The sequence below is a fragment of the Euprymna scolopes genome, chromosome 28 (assembly GCF_053919585.1).
Source record: "Euprymna scolopes isolate OS-2025 chromosome 28, ASM5391958v1, whole genome shotgun sequence".
Classification (NCBI taxonomy): Eukaryota; Metazoa; Mollusca; class Cephalopoda; order Sepiida; family Sepiolidae; genus Euprymna; species Euprymna scolopes.
Window position 1 is genome coordinate 56,136,056 of NC_136509.1, and position 20,640 is coordinate 56,156,695.

General features: G+C 37.1%; 1 protein-coding gene across 1 annotated transcript in view; it reads left to right on the forward strand.

Annotated features, from left to right (window-relative positions):
* Positions 1–20,640, forward strand: part of LOC145249643 (deoxyribonuclease gamma-like) — a 48,775-nt gene that overhangs the window by 22,363 nt on the left and 5,772 nt on the right. Inside the window, exons 2-4 of the mRNA XM_080111406.1 lie at positions 14,199–14,296; positions 14,389–14,463; positions 17,958–18,058. Of these exons, the coding sequence (XP_079967532.1) occupies positions 14,199–14,296; positions 14,389–14,463; positions 17,958–18,058 (274 nt within the window). The remainder of the gene's footprint in view (positions 1–14,198; positions 14,297–14,388; positions 14,464–17,957; positions 18,059–20,640) is intronic.

Consider the following 20,640-nt stretch of genomic DNA (forward strand, 5'->3'; position numbering starts at 1 on the left):
GGCTTTCGAAATAAACATTCCAACCTCCCTGTGTTAATAACGACTTCCAAAGTTGGGGGAGGGGTTATTCCGAAAGCCGTTCTTAACATGGGGAGGTCTGGTTGTTTATAATACATTCGCACAATGATACTCTGCCCTTTCTTTTATTTTTCATATTAAAATTATTCCTTTACTTTTTTTCTTATTTTTAATGCCTGTTTAATGCTCACGTTTCTTTTTGCGCAATCGGTATAATCCGGCGGTTTCCGTCGTTCACCGGGCATTGCCCACCGAGAATCACTCTTAGAAAATATTACTCTTAGAAACGTTACTTTCAGAAAACATTTTTTCAGCATTGGTAATCTTCTTCGTTCCCAACACGATTGGCCGTCGGCCATCGCCTTCTTGTATTTATTTGGGAGAAAAATAAAAACGTTTTTAAAAAATCAGATTGAATAATACAGTTGGGTATGAAATTATAGATTCTAGGGCATGGCGTGACTAGTTGATTGCTTGGATCAGGCTTTTTTAGATAATCTAAGCTAGCTGAAGTAACGGGCATCATGGGTCAGCACACGACTTAAAACTGAAAAAGTACCGAAGTTTGACAATTAGTATATGTTCTCTTTTTTTCTTTTTTCTTTTTTTGTAATATTAAAAGCGTTGAACAATACAAAGTACAATTTTAGGTACTTATCTATTTTTGGTACCGTGCTGAAATAATATTGTTTTATTTACAATGCCATTTTAACCTGCCTGAGGGGAGGGTGTTTTGTCAATATTAAAAAATTAGCAGTTCATTTAAAGCTTCCTCTTTTAAATGGTAAAAAAGTTAGGATGATAATACACGCACCAATGTTAATTAAAAAAGTTTGAAAATTAACATTTATTCAAATTCAGTTCATTGGTGCGTGACTTTGTGGCCACCCTGTATTAAATTACACTTACATAGTGTTACATACAGGTGGGGAGTACATATTATTATTACACTTATCAAAAAAATTAAACAACTGATTAGGCTATTTTGGCAGTACAGACCTTAGTAATTTAATATTTGGGCGACAACAAAAATAACAGCCGTATTGGAGATTTGCGCGGGGAGGTGGGGGAGGGCATGCTACCACCGAGCAACGCCGATTAACGGGTTCTGCTAGTCAAGAATAAATTCCAATTTGGAACCCAATTGGGTCTTATCGTAACATGGGGGCTCACTGTGAAATCAACACCAAATAAGAAAGGTCTCACCCTTTGGATTATAACTCTTGTTGAAATGCCAAAATATTTTGCACTGACAAATAAGGCAATATGACGGACAAGGAAGATTTTCTTAGAAACCGATTCCTAGAGAAATTACAGAGTCTCAAGAAGGATGAATTAATTGAAATAGGAAAGAAGCTAAATTTAGAGGTTAGGGGAGCCATGATTGAGCCTGTTGATTAAAGTGACCACTGAGCATATGGTGGACAATAATATCTTCGAACACTGGAAGAATTACCGTCAGAGATAATGACTATGACGCTTGGTCAAGTCGAACTAAAAAAGGCTAGAATAATGGCCAGAATGGAGATTGAGAAAGCTCGAATCGAGCAAGAGATGAGTATGAGTGAACTGAGTATATTTCATCAACACAGGAGGACAAGCAAAACAAATTCGATGAAACAAGTTTGCTTTGTTCCAAAATTCGTGAAGAAAGATGTAAATGACTACTTCACGCATTTAGAGAGAACTGCCCTGAACATGAACTGGCTGAAAGAATGCTGAGCAATGCTTTTGCAGACAGTATTAAACAGCAAAGCACAAAAGACGCATGCTGCACTTCCAGCAGAAAACTGCATGGACTATGAAACAGTAAAAACTGTGATCCTTAAAAGATATGAACTAGTCTGCAAGTATACCAGCAGAAATTTAGGAATTTAAGAAAAAGCGAGGGCAGACTTATGTGGAATTCATAAAATTAAAATAAGAATATTTTGACTGCTGGTGCAGTTCCAAAAACGCGGAGGGAAACTTTGACAGGTCGAAACAAGTCATATTGATCGAGGAGTTCCAATACTATGTTCCCAATGATATGAGGATACACCTAACAAACAAAAATGATATGAGGATACACCTAACAAACAAAAACGATATGAGGATACACCTAACAAACAAAAACGATATGAGGATACACCTAACAAACAAAAATGATATGAGGATACACCTAACAAACAAAAATGATATGAGGATACACCTAACAAACAAAAATGATATGAGGATACACCTAACAAACAAAAACGATATGAGGATACACCTAACAAACAAAAACGATATGAGGATACACCTAACAAACGAAAATGATATGAGGATACACCTAACAAACGAAAATGATATGAGGATACACCTAACAAACAAAAATGATATGAGGATACACCTAACAAACAAAAACGATATGAGGATACACCTAACAAACAAAAAGGCCAAAACCGTGCTATCTCCACATCAGCAGATGAATATACAATAACACAAAAGAGGAATCAAATAAAACCCGAAGAACTCGTGCATTTGCAGATTGGGGAACAACGTACAGTAAAAGGGGATAATAACAATTCACATGTTCCCATCGGGAACTCTCCAATCACACCAAGCCAACCGTTAGTAGCAGGATTGCAGAGTTGGAGTCAGAGTTGGAGTCGGAGTCGGAAGGAGTGTAAGGTTTTAGCTGGAGTCGGAGTCGGATTTCTAAGAGTACAAAGAGTCGGAGTCGGAGTCGAAATTTTTTATCCAACTCCAACTCCTTAAGTCCAATGAATTTATTTTTTTACATGGTTTTCCTTGTTTCGTTTTACCAGTTTTCTTTTTATTACATTTTCTAACCATTTTGCAGGGGAACTATGTGGTGAGTTTAGCAGCAAGATGTCTGTTTACATTACACTTGAACTTCTGCATGTCAGTACAGTTGGAGAAGCAGGAAACCGAAAGAGGATTCCAAATTCTAGCAATTCTGGGGAAGAAACTATTAGAGTTTCGCTGCTTGTCAGGTTTGTCGGGGGTATTTTCATCAAGGGGGTACAAGAGCTTGTAGTTCGTCAGAGCATCCACCATTAAAATACTTGTAAAAGAAGTAGAGGGATGCAACATTTCGTCGATGGGACAGGGGTTGAAGCTTAGATGACAGTTCAGGACCTATCAGATTGGCGACTCTCTTTTGAACACTGTCCAGGAACGAGAGACTAGTAGCAGATGCACAAGCCGAAATGTGACAGCAGTACTCGATACATGGGCGAATGGTGGCTTTGTAGAGGTACAGGATAATTTCAGGCATAAGTAACTTTCTAGCACGGTAGAGAGAGCCCACGTTCTTCACAGCAGCCTTGGCAATGATCTCAATGTATTTATTCCAACTCATGTTCCCTGTGAATGTTAACATTAAGCCGAGGAGTTTGAATGAAGTACTTTCAGGTAATGTATCTTTAGCCATAGCTATTAATGATTGGTTAGGTTTCATGTAATTATTAAAGGCAACGAGCTCCTCTTGGCAGCTTTGAACGTTACCATCCATTTCTGATCCCGTTCCACTACAGACTGAGGGTTTTCCTCTAGGTTTCCGCCATTGCCTTAGATATGTGCTCATTAGTTTTCCCCCACGTACCTGCTATAGAGCGTGGTGTCATCGGCAAATATACCCATGTCAGAGATAATTTTATCAGGTAAGGATCAATCCCTGAGGTACACCTGCATTTATATCATATTGTTTAGACATATGACCATTGAGGACAACCTGAGTTCTGAGAAGGATTTAATTATGTTAAGCATTCATCCAGTAATACCATAGATTTTATTTTCATGAGAAGACCATCGTTCCATACCCCGTCAAAAACCTTAGATATATATAGGGCTACTGCCCTCCCCTCCCCTGCCTTATCCAGTGCTTGGTATATACGTTCAGAGATTACAGTTAGAATATCTGCAGTAGAACGGGCTTGCCTAAATCCATATTGATGGTCAAACAGAAGTTTAGCAGCTATAAGGTGGTGGATTAGAGCTTGATTAATTAAAGACTCAAATATTTTGGCGAAAAGTGGTAGGAGGTTTATTGGACAATAATTTAATGGGTCAGTTCGTTCGCCAGAGATTTTGTAAACTGATACCACAGAAGCAGTATTCCAGCCGTCAGGAAAGCAAGATTCGTTAAGACATTTGTTAAAGAGTTTAGAAAGAACTGGAGCAACCTCACTGAAGCATTTTTTTTTAATAGCACAACCGGGATGAGATCAAGTCCACATGCTTTTGAGGTGTCTAGGTTTTTTATGATATTATGTACTTGAGAAGGGGTGATTTTCAAATCATCTAGTGTGGTTTCTGTCCACAAAGGAAAATCAGGGAGGGAGTGGTTTGCTGGGTCCAAGGTAGAGTTTGAGGGAAAATAATGGGCAAACATGTTAGCTTTCTCAGTTGCTGTGCAAACAACCTCATGATTGTTGGATAGTGAGGGAATTATTGATTGCCCATTATTTACTACACTATTGTAGATTTTCCAGAAATCATGAGTTCCTAATTTCTGTGCTTCAATGCATTTCCTGGTGGTTTCAGTATATTTACTCTTAGCTGTTGCTACTTCTTTCTTGCAATTGCTTCTAGCTTCTATATACTTTGTCCGTTTGTACAGAACTTATGCTGGATAAATCTATAGTATGCATGTTGCCTCTGAGCAATAGCAGCTGCGCAAGTAGAAGTAAACCATTGGGGAAGGTGAGGTTTGCTATAGAACTTCCGTGTAGGAACATGTGCTTCAATTGCTACTTTGAACGATTCAGTAGTCTCATTTACGCACTATTCTGCAGGAAGAGAAAAGATATTTCTCCATGGGGCGTCTCTGATGTGATCTCTAACGGCATCCCAGTCAGCCTTATTTTAGTATGTTGTTGTTTTGAGCAATGGCTCTTCAACTTGGAGTCAAGAGTTTAGAGTGATTCTATCATTATCACATTCCATTAGCATTTGTTACACAATCCTCAGGATCTCTTGTCAGAAATAGATCCAGAAGTGAGGCTTGCTGGTCCTAGCGATCTGGGAGACGGGTCGGGAATGTTACTGTCTGTGTCAAAGAATGAGATATAGCAAAGTTATGGATGATGCTACTAGCTGTGTTAGTGTAGTTAGAGAAGCCAAGCAAATTTCTGTGGTGGGCGTTAGCATCACTAAATACAGGTATTTGAGCGCTAGTGTCAAGAGAGAGTACTACATCTATGCTGTCATAGACATAATTGATTATAGTACAGTCCTGGGTTGATGGAGAGCAATAAAGAAAATACAAGTAGCTAACGTTATGTTGTAAATTTAGTTTAAAGCACATGAAGGCCTGGTCACCGGATTCTAGTTTAGATTCCCTAGATATGGTGAGGGTGTTACACATATAGACTCCAAGTCCGTTCCTGTTAAAGTCTTTAGGACAAAATGGAGGATAACCAGACATGTTAAAGATGTTAGAGGGGATGGAGGAGTGCAAGTTAGTTTCACTTATCTAGGGAGTTTGCTAGGAGAAATGATTCTACATCATCTAAGTTAGTTCTAAGTCCTCGGGTACGTGTAAATGCAAGTCTCAAGGGAGGAGGCGTAAGTGTCTGTCTGGTTTGAACATTTTTTTGGATTGAACTGTCATTTCATTCTTTTTCGTAGTTTCAGATCTAGATTGAGGTGCTAGGCAAAACGGATGTGTATAGCCACCATCATGCAACACGAGTAGACCATCAGCCGGCTCCTCATTCACAGGAATGTGGCCTCGGGAATGTCCACCAGAGATGAGTGCAGAGTGCCTTTCCATGGGCAATATGGCACTACAATATTAACTGATGACAGAACAGCTGCTCTAAGTGCTATCAAAGTGTTAGAGCTTCTGTACTGTCAGTTAGAAACAGCAACCAGCAACTGTCAAACCTGTCCGACAGGAGTAGTCTAGTCCAATCATGTTAGCATATATGGTAAATAAACACCCCCAAGATGCCCAGGTATAGGGGAAGGGAATAAGGCAAATATGGGGGACGGCATTCATTGCCCTAGTCAGGAAACAAGGCTAAGCGTTTCGTATCTCTAATGAGTCCTTGTGGCCACACATCTGCTCCTGGCCAATAGACAAAGAAGGAGTACGGAGTATAGATAGGCAGAGCCTAACTACTCCTTAAGCAGTTTAGGTTTGCAAACCGGTGATTTGATCAAGTCACCAGCTCTAGAGAGGTTGTCGTCCAGGAATGAGGAGGCCTTCCTTCCCTGTTTGGTACTAAGACATATGAAGTCAATGGCACAGGGTTACAAATTGGAGTTTTCCTTATCCTAGATGGATGACCTAACCAGATCTATTGGTCCATTAGCATTGAGAGAAACACCTGGCTTTGAAACGAGGTGCAGGGATTTCCCTGCACCTCGTTTCAAAGCCAGGTATTTGTATGCTCCCGTATGGATAGTTAGAATTGATAGAGTTAGTATCAAAGAATTAGTATTTGCTTTGAAGTTACACTCCTCAGAATAGGATTAAGATTGGTTACGTTTTTAAAGGAGATATGTATGAGTTTGGGGTGTAGATTAAAGGTGAATATCTACTAGGGTTAAGAAAAGATCAAGTATGGTTTGTGGATTAGTGACTAATTGGAAAATTATAGTAAGAGCTAGGGTACGTTTCGAAATGTGCTTTATGTGTTAGTTTTCAAGTAAAGATAATCACCAGTACTTTATTCCATCTAATGAAAGAAAGATATAGTTGCTAGTTAATCTAGATCACTCCCCTCTTCTGAAGAGAAGTGTTTGGCTTCGAAATGCCATGGCCTAAAGGGATTTTCCTATCCCGAAATACTGTAGTCCCTTTTAAACTGAAAGCATAATAAAATTTAATTGTAATTTTTTTATCCCTTTGTTATTTTAACTTATTCTATAAACTAGTTTGTGTTTTTAGATATATTTATAGTGTATTTTAAGCCATATTTCCAAACTCCCATTCTTATCTGAATTCATTTTAACTGGCGAATCTACTCTCCATGTTATACAATAAAATATGATAATGAAATTTTGTAAGATGGTCTTGCATTTAAAAACAAGCTTTAAATCTATTTAACATTTTTACCATCCCTTAATCTGCCTTTAAAATAAATATTACTAAAAAGTTAATTTATTTTATTGTATTATTTTATTCCATTTCTATATTCTGTGCTATCTACCCGCTTGAAACTATTTTCCCAGATTTTTCTCGCATGCCATTTGTTTGCAATATATTAGTAATAGTTAGCAATATATGTATAGACGCAATAGAAAAATTGGAAATACGCATCTGTTTTCTAGTATTCATCACCTTTGGTAAATGAATTTGTATGCTTTAAATTATTAATACAGAAATCGAAAATTATACCGTTTCAATTAAATAAAAGAAGGAAGTATTAAAATCAAAGCATACATTTGGCTTTTAAGGCAGCTCCCTCTTACTGCTCTAAAATAAACCCTAATCTTTGCACCCTAATTCATTCCACGTGGAGACACAGGTCTTTTAACTAAACCAACATGGGTCACTCGAAGAACCCCAAGTTAAGTGCATCTATATATGTGTTGTGTAGAACCTCTTTATGTAGATCTAGTTCCATCATTTCTTTTGTTTTCTTTGCTTTATATTCTCTTACATATTCAAATAATTATTAATATCCTATTCATTTATTTTAAAACAAATTAGTTGCTAGAGCAGATTGGTTTTCTCACAGTACTTGAAAGATAAAATTTCTTGTAAATGTTAGAGGAGAATCTTGACAAAATTTTGGGTTCGTCACCAAAATCCGTTTTTCATTGTAACAAAAAGGAAAGAGAAAAAAAGGGGGAAAAAGCATTTATGGCAAATTTCTCGGAAAAGAGTAACTAGTGGAAATGAGCAAAAGAAATGCAGACCCGAATAAGTTTAAAATGATCCAAGTTTATTAAAATAAAAAGTTATCGATTGCATTTATTTCCCAAGGCTGGGGTTAAAAAAACCCTTAAGCAAACATATAAAAATACATTAAAAAAAATACCAAAAAAAGACGTCAATCCTTACTTGCAAGAAAGAACATATAAAAACGGAAAACAGTTCTTGTTTAGAATTCAGTCCTTTTAACAAAATGTTCAGTCTTTCTTTGACAAAATGTTCTTTTTTTTTCTTTTCCGAAAGGACAAACAAAAAGTTTCTTTGATCTAAAATGGGAGAAAGAAGTAATTTCCTTTGTGAAGGCTCAGGTGCCTTTTAAGTCAAAGGGGAGAGAAGACCGTAAAGCCGCTTTGGTAGGCTTTATGTGTGCAAATACGGGGTAAATTCTTGAATTATGGAAGATTTCCTTTCTGAAGGAAACTTCGGTTGAAAAATCTTTCAAAGAGGGGATTTTCTTTCTAGGGGCGATATTCTGCTCGTCTCGTCGGCGAAATTAATTTTTGTTCTTCTTAGAAAAGAACTTCACAACACACGGCTGTTTCCTTCATTAGTCCTTTGAGAATAATAATTTACCAGTTGTAAGACTCGTTTGTCTTTTAATAACCGGTATTAATCTTCCAGTCGTAAGACCTTGTTGTCTTATAATGACTGAGAATAAAATAACGTTAATAGTTTAGTACCAACAAATGAAGTTCTAAACAAACGTCTTTCTCCAAAGGAGGAGAGAAAAAAAACGTAGAATTTAACGTCAAGAATCCTTTTTGACGGAGCCGATTAGCGTCCTTCTTCTTGGTCGGCTAGATTCGAACTGACGAAAAAGGGCAAAAGCCCTCTCCTCCTCCTCCTCCTCCTCCTCCTCCTCCTCCTCCTCCTCCTCTCCAGAGAGCAGGAGTGGAGCTGGCTGCTAGAAAGCGAACTATACTGCTGCTGATGATGATGGAAGTGACCTGCCGGTCAAGGAATGCGTTCCTTGACCCAATGCGGAGATGTTGAATGGGTATAAATAAAAAATAAATAAAAATTATTTCTCTATTAAAAATTTCAACAATCTATCTCCAATCCTGCGCTTATTTATGAAGAATAGAAAAATCTTTGAAGTAATAAATTCAATATCTTCATCCATGTGAGGGCGCAGAAATACCTGGTGTAGAAACCAGGCGCATAGTTAACCCTCTCAGTGTTCTTATATGTTCTTTCTTGCAAGTAAGGATCTTGTCAGATCATCCATCTAAGAGAAAGAAAACTCTGATAACAAAACTGAGAGAGGGAGGCCTCCTCAGTCATGGTTGACAAACTTCCTTGAGCTGGTGGCTCAAACAAATTCCTGGCTTGCAAACGTAACTTGCTTAAGGAGTAGAAAGGCTCTTCCTATCACTGGCTTTCATACTTCTTTGCCTATTAGTCCGATCAGAGGTACAATACCAGGAACTCACAAGTGTCACCCTGTGCTTGGCCTTATTTCCTGACTAGGACATTGAACTCCGTTCCTCTATTCCCTATTTTAAATTTCTCTCTTTCTCTCAGAAACTAAGAAAATTTGCTTGCATGCCACTTGTGCTCACTAGACTTGTTTGGGTCGGTCTTGTCTGAGAGGTTGAGGGTAACTGATTGACAGTTTGTCTTGCTATTGTTTCCGACTGATAGTACAGGAGCCTAACTCTTTGGTAGCGCTTAGACTGGCTGCTCTATCATTAGATGTATAATATCAGGATAGTTATAGTGCCATGTCGCGGATGGAAAGGGACCCTGCTGCTATATCTGGTTGGCTTTCATGAGACCACACATTCTAGACTGGACTCGGTTAATGGATCACTGTGTGTATATATTTGGCATCAAAACAGGCCCACTTTGCTCAACACTCTTTCCCTAATCTAAAATTAAACAAAAACATAATTAAATGACAACCCAAACAAGTATCACGATAAAACCAGACAACCACCGAAACAAAACCAATTTGCCTCCGCCCTTGAGGCTCGCTTTCACAAATATCCGTGGGCTTAGAGGTAATACAGATGATGTAGAGTTTTACCTTTTAGTAAACTCCCTGGATATCTTAGCATTAAGTGAAACAAACTTACACTCTTCAATCCCCTCCAACTACTTTAACATGACGGGATACCTCCCTCTTTTCTGTAAGGACTCGGATAGATGTATGCATGCGCTTAGAGTCTATATTCGAAGCACCCTCCCTTAAACTAGAGAGAAAAATCTTGAATCAGATGACCAGGCTTTTATGTGCTTTCAACTAACATTTCATCACTGTGTTAGTTACTTATATTTTCTCTGTTGTTTTTTCATCAAGTCAGGATTTGATAGTATAGATGCAGCACTCTCCTTGGATGGTAACGCCAAAATACATGCGTTTGGTGACTTTAATGTCCACCATAAAAATTAGCTTGGTTTCTTAGGTTACACAAATGCAGCTGGACGCTCCATTTATAGCTTCTCTATAGCTCATTCCCTCACACAGATAGTAATGTTTCAAACTGGCCTACCAGATCGTGAACCCCAGCAGGCTTCACTTCTAGACTTATTCCTCACCACAGTACCTGAGGATTGTGTGACTAATGCCCACAGTCCACTTGGAAATGCAGACCACCTTGTGGTATCAGTTGACATCACATTTAAATCCCAACCTTAAGGTGAGGAACCATTACTTAAAACAACAAGGTACTATAAAAGGGCTGACTGGAAGCATTAGAGAACACATCCGAGATGCCCCATGGACTGATATCTTCTCTCTTCCTGCTGAACAGTGTGCCAATGAGACAACTGAATAGTGCAAATCAGGAATTGAAGCACATGTTCCCACACGGAAGTATTATAGCAAATACCACTCACCCCCATGGTTCACTACAGATTGTGCATCTGCAGTGGCACAAAGACAGCATGCATTCTGCCAGCTTGTACGTCATGAATCAAATACAAATAGGCAAAATTCATAGATGCTAGATATCATTGTAAGAGAGAAATAGTGACAGCCAAAAGAAAGTATGCTAAAATAATCAGGGAACGCATAGAATCACCAAAGATAGGAACTCGTGATTTCTGAAAAATCTACACTAGTGTAGTGAATAAAGGACAATCAGTAATTCCTCCACTGAGTCACAACCAGAAGGTTGCACGCATGGTAACAGAGAAGACCTCTAACTCCACCTTAGAGCCAATAAACAACTTCCTCCCAAATTTCCCTATGTGGACTAAAGCCACATTAGATGATGTAAAAAGCACCCCTTCTCATGCTTGCGATATCATAAAAAACTTAGACACCTCCATGTCGTGTGGGCCTAATCTCATTCCTGCATTACTAATTAAGAAATGTTTAACTGAGCTAGCCACCATCCTTTCCAAGCTCTACAATAAATACCTTGCTGAATCTTGCTTCCCTACTAGCTGGATGATGGCCTCTGTGGCACCAATATACAGGAATTCTGATGAAAGAACAGACCCTCCCAATTATTGCCCCATTAATCTCTTCCCTCTCTTCACTAAAATCTTTGAGATCTTAATAATCAAGCACTAGTTCACCACCTCGCAAAAGCAAATCTTCTCTCTGGCAAACAGTATGGATTCAGGCAATGTCGTTCTACTGCATATATTTTAACATTTATCTGTGAATCCATGTACTGGATAAAGCGAGTGGAGCCACAGCTGTAGCCTTTGATACATCTAAGACCTTTGACAAAGTCTGGCACAAAGGGTCGCTAATGAAAATTAAATCATACATTATAACTGGACGTATACTAAATATAATTAGATCCATCTTAGACAATAGAAGCATACAGGTTGTCATTGATGGACATTCATCCAAGCAGCATAACATTAATGCGGGAGTGTCTCAGGGGTCGATCCTTGGACCATTATTATTCTTGATATTCAAAAACGACCTCCCTGATAATACTGTGTTCGAGATGGGTATATTTGCTGATGATACACTGCTCTATAACATGCATTAGGGAAGAACAGATGTACATAAATCTAAGACAATGGCAGAATCATTAGAAAATGACCTCCAAACCATAGTTGAATGGGGATGCAAATGGATGGTAACATTTAATGCTAGTAAAACTAAGCTGCTCTCCTTTAACAATTGAAAGACGCCTCTTGAACCGCCTGAGAATTCTACTTTCAAACTCCTTTTTTGAGACTATTTTAGCATATTTTACTTTGTGGGCAATATGATCTGGAATAAATACATAGAGGACATTGCAAAGACTGCTGCAAAGATGGTGGGTTCCCTCTATCGAGCTAGAAGACTACTCACAGCTGAGAGTATCCTGTACCTCTAGAAGGCCACCATTCGCTTATGCATGGAGTATTGTTACCACATCTGGGCTGATGTATCTACTACTAGCCTCTCCATCTTGGATAAAGTCCACAAAAGAGTTGTCAATCCAATCTTTCTCACTTTATCAACTAAGTTCCAGCTCTTGTCTTATCGTCACAATGTTGCATCTCTGTGCATGTTTTAATGCAATGTGTTCTGATGAACTCATTGCACTTGTACCCCGTACATATCTCCAACAAACCCATTTAGCAATAAGATCTCACTCCTTCACTGTTGAGGTCCCTAGATGTCAAAAAGCTTTCTATTCTAATAGTCTCTTCCCTTGAACAGCTAGACTTTGGAACCCCCTTCCTGTTACCGGCTTTCCTGGTCGTACTGTTATGCAGAAGTTTAAATGTAACATAAACCAACATCTTGCTAATCTTTCCTAGACACGGTCCCAAAAAGTAGCCTTTTATGTCCAAGTGGTGATATGTATAGTTAACATTAAATAAATAAATAGAGCTGGTAGAGTGTATATGTGAGTATATTTATCATACAAGTGAATGTTAGACATAAAAAATGATATACATGAAAAGTAATTATAAAATGCTGAATAGGTGTGGGAGGTTGGTATATGGATCTGCAGAATAGATTTCCACATCGTGGTCAAGGAGTCGGGAGTCGGAGTCAGAGTTGGGAGTTGGACTCTAAGATATCAAAGGAGTCGGAGTCGGCATTCTAAAAATTCAAGGAGTCGGAGTCGTTGGACTTTCACCATCCGACTCCACAACCCTGGTTAGTAGGACGAGAAATGAGACCCAAATTGTGTTTCAACTGCAGGAAATCAGGACACATAGCAGCTCAGTGTCAAAAAAAAAAACACTAACCTAGATTTAAAACAGATCAAGAAGCTAAATATCCAGGCTAAATAGAGCACACACAAAGGAACACGTAAACCAGAAGTCAAATAGGCCTTTGTCCGATAAATGCCTTCTCATTGGCTGATAGGAAGGGCGCGGTGGATACTAGAAAGCTGATTGTCTAACTAAAATTTCAATAGAAGATGCGCATATAAAAACGACAAACAACCACAGAATTCGCGCATAAGCCTGAAGAATCCTAGAGTGGATGAAACGCAGAATATTCAGTGTAGCTTAATCGCCATATACATTTTATAACTTATTATATATATATATATATATATATATATATATATATATATATATATATATATATATAACCTTGTTGTTATGTCCAGTCATTTTTTCTTGGCTTGTCGAATTGTGCTCTAGGTTATTTCATGACGGTACTGATCAAAAGACCTAGGATTACCAGTGGATTCGTAATATTCCAAGATCAGTAAATTGATGTTTTTTTCCTTTTCTTAACACGATACATAATTGGAAATACAACCTCCCTCTCGCAGGGGGGGGGGCCTTTGTAGCCTTCGGGCCAAGATCAAAGTGTTGTATCTTGTCCGGCAAATGCTGCAATCAAAGACCATTGTCCTTGTGGCAATGAGCTTCTGGTCCATGTAGGGGCAACCCTATATACCAAGAGGCTCTCACTATCCAGTTCCCATTCCCCACCTCTCGGGAGCTGGTCCCCTTTTCCTTTCCCCCTCTCCACATTAAAAAACGGCCTCATGCCTAATTTGCTCTCGTGAGGAAGCAAATAAATACAATCCATCGGGTCGTATCATAACACTTTGTTGTTAATTCATTGTTTTCTATTTTTTTTTTTTTTAATAAATTCATACCTGTTCAAATCGAGTCCTTTATGAAATCGGATGGTACGTGGCGTTTGTATGTAACCTTAAAAGGGTTGGAAACTACTAGATTGGATAATTTTACTTCATTTTCTTCATATATGTTCGTTTTTAATTATAGTATACCACTTTTCTTCAATGTGCTTTTGTACATAATTATTCTGGAACGTATTTCGGTTAGATTTGTTCAATAAAAAGACTTTTCCTTTGTCTGATAATACGTTTTTAAGTAATTCTGCTTCTAATTCTTTTCTTAATATTTCTTTTAGATCGTTGGTCGATATGATCTTGTTTTTATTCAAGAAATTCGAAACATGAACAATGACACAGTGGAAGCCATGATGCAAAAGGTTAAACCTACTACAAGGTCAGTTTGAAGTTATTGAATAAAACTAATGAAATGTTGATTCTTCACTTTTTAAAATCATTTTTTAACCAAAATGTTTTTGTCTTATACAGGGAAAAGTTTGACTATGAAATGACTAAACCACTTGGTACTGGATCATATAAGGAACAATATGCCTATTTGTACAGGTAAGAGAATCCTAAAACATGCAAATCTACTTTCAGACCACGTATGGAGTTGTCATATTTGGGCTGGTGAATCTCTTTCTCATTTGAAGGTTCTTGATAAATTGCAGAAACATATCTGCAATTTGGTTAGCCCCCCTCCCTTTCTTCTTCACTGTACCCCCCTTTCTCTCTCTCTCTCTCTCTCTCTCTCTCTCTCTCTCTCTCTCTCTCTCTCTTAGACGTGATGCTGCTAATCTGTTTTATGAATACTATTATAGCATGTGTTCTTCAGAATTATTTGATCTATTACCTGCTTCCTTTGTTTTAGTTCGTTTGATTATCGAGTCGCTATTTTAATATGCTAGTCTTCTTCTTCTTTTTCTTCTTCTTCTTCTTCTTCTTCTTGTTTCTTTCCAGGAATTGCAAGATTGTGGAACTTTCTTCCTGCTCACTGTTTTCCTTCTACTTATAGCCTTGGTCCTTACAAGATCGTTAATAGGAATCTCCTGACTTTGCGATAATCATCTTCCGTTCTTGTTGGCTCCTTGTCTCGAGCGAATGCCATAAAAAAATATCCATCAAATATCATTCTTTTTAGCAGGTTAAATGATATTTGGAAATCCATGTTTTAAATGTACACAAGAAAAACAGTGTTGGTTAAGTAGTCCTCACACTGTAAAATCATTTGTAAAGGTGATTGTTCTTCAACAATAAACTATGACGTTGAAGAAAAGAAGCGACATTTGAAATGAATTTGAAAGCATTTCTACCTTAAAATTCTTACTAAATTGTCATGTATCAAAAGATTAAAAGTTTAGAAAGCCATTTACATCTAATAATTTTAGAGATTAAAATAATATTATCTTAAAAAATTAATTATAATTTTATAACAATTAGGTTCAATTTATAATTTAAAACTAAACGATAATAAATAACAAATGTCACTTTCAAACAAACCTAACTATGCAGTAGAAGCTACTGGAAATATTTACTCAGCTTATGAATAAGAACGCCTCAAATGTAAAATGTAAGAACGTACAGAAGATGGTTGGCAAAATACAAAAATGGAAATTTTGCCTTTGAAGAGAAAGACTGATCTAAACATCCTGTTGAATTTTAAGGGGGATCACTCAAAGAAAACCTTGTATTATCAATAAAAGAAATAGCAATGGAGTTATCCGCAAGCCATGCAAACGTGTATTATCATCTTCAAAAGTTGGAAATGTCCCTAAGCTTAAAAAAAATGGCTGCTTCGTCATGAATTTGTCAGCAGATCACAACTCACGATTTATGCGATTGACTTCAAATAATTCGTGTCACATGTTGTGTTTCTTCAAAAATAAATATAGCAGTAGTCAATCATAGTTGAGATCAACAGAAAAATAACACTGCCTTAAAAATAATATAACTTTATAACAATTAGGTTCAATTTGTAATTTAATGACCAAACGATACCACAATAAATAAATATAACTTTTAACCATACGTAAGTCTTTTTTTTTTCTTTTTTTTTTTTGTTTACATGGAGGTCACCACCCAAGGGCCACTCAGGGATCAGGGTTATTGTGTGTACAGTAATCAATGGGATAGTGTAGTAATATTATTGGAGAATTGATAAAGTGTCATCACTTAAGGGGGTGGTTCATCAGGAATTTGTTTGTGTTGGACTTGAAGACATCCAGGTTGAAGTCGGGAGGGAAACAGGCAAGCGGAACAGAGTTCCACAGGCGTGCAGTTCTAAGAAAGAAGCTTTGTTCATGGAATCTACATTTTGATTTAGGCACAGATAAGGAGTAGGGAAAATTATTGATGGTGGTTTCAGCTAGTCGGGTGTTTTTTGAAAAAGATTGGCGAGGGGGGATCAGAGAATGGAGCTCAGACGAGCACTTGCCATGGAAGTAACGATAGAACAAAGATAGGCTCGCTACGTCTATTCTGTGGGAAAGAGGTTGCAAGGAAGAGAAAAGGGCATCCCTTACTAAGCCACAAAGTCTATTTTGTACTCTGTCAAGGCAGGATAGGCTGTTTTTAGCAGCTCCTTCCCAGATGTGGCAGCAGTACTCCATCCTTGGACGTACTTGGCTTTTATATAGATAGAGAATTGCATCATTAGTGAGATATCTTCTGGAGCGGTAGATGGATCCCACCATTTTCCCAGCGACCTTGGCCACAGACATGTATGTGTTCCATTTCAGATCAGGAGTAAAGGTCAAACCCAGAAGCTTACCAAAACATGGGTCCTCCTCTAGACGAGAGCCATCCATTTCAATTGATGCCAGATGGGGATCAGAGCGTTTATGATGTAGACATAGGAGCTTGGTCTTAGATGCATTAAAGGTAACCAGCCACCTCTTTCCCCACTGTACCATGCACTAAAGATCAGAGGAGAGAGAATCAGAGAGAACATCATCATTTACAGCCTTTGATAGTCGTGTCATCAGCATAGATGTCAACGAAAGATTTTAGTATGTGTTTTGGGAGATCATTGATGTAGATCAGGAAAAGAGTTGGGCTCAGGATGGACCCCTGAGGGGCTCCAACATTAATACTGTGGGCCTCTGATTTCTGCCCATCAACCGCTACTCTTATGAGCCTATCAGAGAGAAATGATTTAATGATCGAGAAAACATTTCCAGTTATACCGTAGCTGGAAATCTTGTGAAGTAGGCCTTTATGCCAAACCTTATCGAAGGCCTTCGATATGTCAAGAGCAATTGCCCTAAAATGAAGCCTTTGTCGAGAGATTCGCTACTCCTATGAGATATAACCGTTAGCACATCTGCTGTAGATCTAGCAGAATGCAATGGAAACAACTTGAAATAGTCACTCAACCCGATGGAGAAGAATACTTGAATGAACAAATTTGCAGAAGATGGTTTACAAAATTTAGAAATGGAAATTTTGCTCTTGAAGATGAAACCTTATCAGGACGTCCAGTTGGGTCTGAAGCGTGCCTGTTCATCGTCGTCTTCCTAAGCTTGGAAAATAGTTGCCTCGTCTGAAGACAATCATAAATCGTAAGTTGAGATTTAAAGATAAATTCACGATAAGGTATCCATTTTCCAAGCTTAGGGGCCTTTCCAAATTGTTGAAGATGACGATGAACAGTTATATGATTTGAGGAAAGCTTCATTGCCAATTCTTTAACTGATTCTACAGAATTTTCTTTAAGTGATGCCACAAAGAGCTTCACATAAAACTCAACTGGACATCATGAGTTGAGTGAATATTTTGAGTTGCTTCTGCTGCAGTTCGTTTTTCTAAACTCATAAAACATTATCTGATTCAAATATACCGTAGATATTATCATGCGTTAAGTGAAACTTAGTTAATTTTAGTTAACTTTTCCTGTAAAACAAACTTTACTCAAGTTAAATGTATCCAAATATTATTTAGCTCCATTTATTCCCACTTACTATTGAATTTCAGAAAATTAAAATCGGGATAGAAATTACGGGATGACATGATATAAAAAATCATTATTTCTCAAACTAAGGTGTTCTTTACTTTTCTAGGTCAGACAAAATCACAGTGAAGTCCAGCTTTGTTTATGATGACGTTGGCAATAAATTTGTACGTGAACCTTTTGTGTTAACGTTCACCTCACCATTCATGGGTTAGTATTTCATTTTGTTTTTATTTGTTGTCCCATATGATTATAAGTTTATATAAGCATTACTTTATATTTTTTAAGATTCTCAATGAATGAAGCATATGACATTTTGAAATTGTGAGAAGAGAAATAGGTTTTAAGGCAATAACGTTGTAGTTTTTAATATAGTTGTCCTTTATATATTTCCATGTCTGGCATGAAGTTGTAACAGGCATGAGAAGACATGTTAAGCTATTTCTCGTTTGGCTTCAATTTTTTCTTTTTTTTTTTTCAAGTTCACATGAAAAAAGAAATGCAATGTACTTAAAACGATTCTTTACAAATACGTCCGTAAAACTCATAATTTAGATAAAAGAAAGATTGCTGACTAAGAAGATAGTTTTTCAAGAACACCAGAGCCTCGACATAAATGAATGTGAAAGAAAACAAATCACATCCGATAAAGAAGAATGTTAAAGATAACATTGACATTTCAGACAACATACCAACATAACTACTTTAGGATGCTAGAAACAATATATTGAACTTGTACAGCAATGAACAATACAAAAATGATGAGATGAATCGTTACCAGATAATAAAAATTTTAAAAAATATATAAATTCCAATCTGTGCGGTTTCATTTCTCTTTTACTCGTCCTCCATTTTTTCTTATTCCCAACACTCTTTAAAGTTGCTTAGAAATAATTTCTCCGATACACAAATGTGAAAAAAAAAAACGTGACACATGATAATCCAGGAAGAAAATAAAATAACAAAGTGATACATTTGTTATCTTTGGAGAGTAAACTACTCTTTATTTAAGTCATAAAATGAATACAGCATAAATAATGTGGTCACGTGAATGAATCTATTTTGGTCATAACTCATATCATTCAGCATTAACTTCCTACAGTTGCAATTTAAGAGTATGAGATATTTCTTATTCATCCTTACTAATCAGTTGACTTAAGACAGATTCTTCTTGGAAACTGACAAATTATAAGTTATCTTCCTTTATTGAATTAGAGAATTAAATTGCTTTTGGAATTCAACACAAGCCAATTCTGCAGCAAAGACGTGCGGCTTCTTCTACTAGGATAGAAAATTTCTCTCACCTGCCAACATCTTATGTCTCATCATTCGCCTATGCAAATAGTATTGTTACCACATATGTACCAACCGCGAGTCTTTTCTTTTTGGACAGGGTACAAAAAAGAATTCCTAACATAATAGGTCCTGTACTGTCTGCTAAGCTCTGTTGCAAAATTACATCCCTGTGCTTGTTTGACAAGTATTGCACAGAATGTGTTCTGATGAACTCATTACCTCTGTACTCTTTCAACATAAATAATCTCGACACACCTAATTAGCTGTAAAACCCCATCCCTTGACTGTGGAGGTCACTAGATGCTGCAGAATCTTCTACTCTAATGACTTCTTTTCTCGAACCCCATGCCTCTTGAATTCCCTTTCTGCTTTCTGTTTTCTCAATCGTACCAACATGCAGAAATATATATGCAACGTGATTTGACTAATTCCCCACCCAGGTTTCCCCCCTATAAATCTAACCCCTATATGAATAGCTCCTTATGCTTCAGTGACAATCTGCCTTATGTGAGAGTATGTCTTGTATGAGACCAAGAAACAAATCCATCTGTTTTTGGTTCATGTAATTAACGGCATCGCCTTCTCATAACTGCCAAGACGGTTTTATCAGTTAGGATGTATAGGTTAAATATTTGATCCGTATCTATAGCGGAACATTTTTTACTCGTATCTTTTTCCAAAATGAACTTAAATAAGAAAAGACAAAATAGCAAGCAGATTATTTAGTTTTACTTTTTTTATTTTTCTGTAATCTGCATAATTTAAAGAAATTGTGATCCCGGGTAACACTGAGTTAAAAATAAAATATTTTAGACACACCATTCAATTATTCTTGAAAGTGTGCGTGAGTAAACAGTTGTAAGTGGTTTAAGGAACTCTGTTTTACTTCCCATCAACTGATAGAAGGGTGTGGCTGAATGGGTGTATATGGCAAGTTGGTAAGTGGAGGGCACGCCCAAGAAGGTTTACCTCTGAAATCTTTTCTCAGACTTTCGGCATTCACTAATAAAAGCAGTATTATAAAAATAAGCATCAGAGATGTCAGTTACAACAAAAATAAACATATTGTTTCAAATAATGTTAAATAAAACAGCTCCAAATCTTAATTTTCTCTTAAAACTCAATAAACTGAAAAGCATAATTTGTTGACTATTATTGATTAGAACAAAGCACAATTTTAAGAATTATAACCATTTCGGATACTGAAAATATTTATAAGAAATAATTCATCATGAAAAGTCACTATCTGATGATGCAGCGGGACAAAGAACGAGCAAAGGAAGTGGGGGTAGGGTTGGTCTGGTTTACTAAATCCTTATAATATTCAATTTCAATTCATGATTGAATCATAATTTTCTAATTTTTTTCTTTACATTTTATAATCATAATCATCTGAGTCAGCTAATTATTCTTTTGTGAATTTTTAATTATAAGAACTATTCAGCATTTACATGCAGAAGCAAAGTATCTATTATAATTCTACACTTTTTTGATAC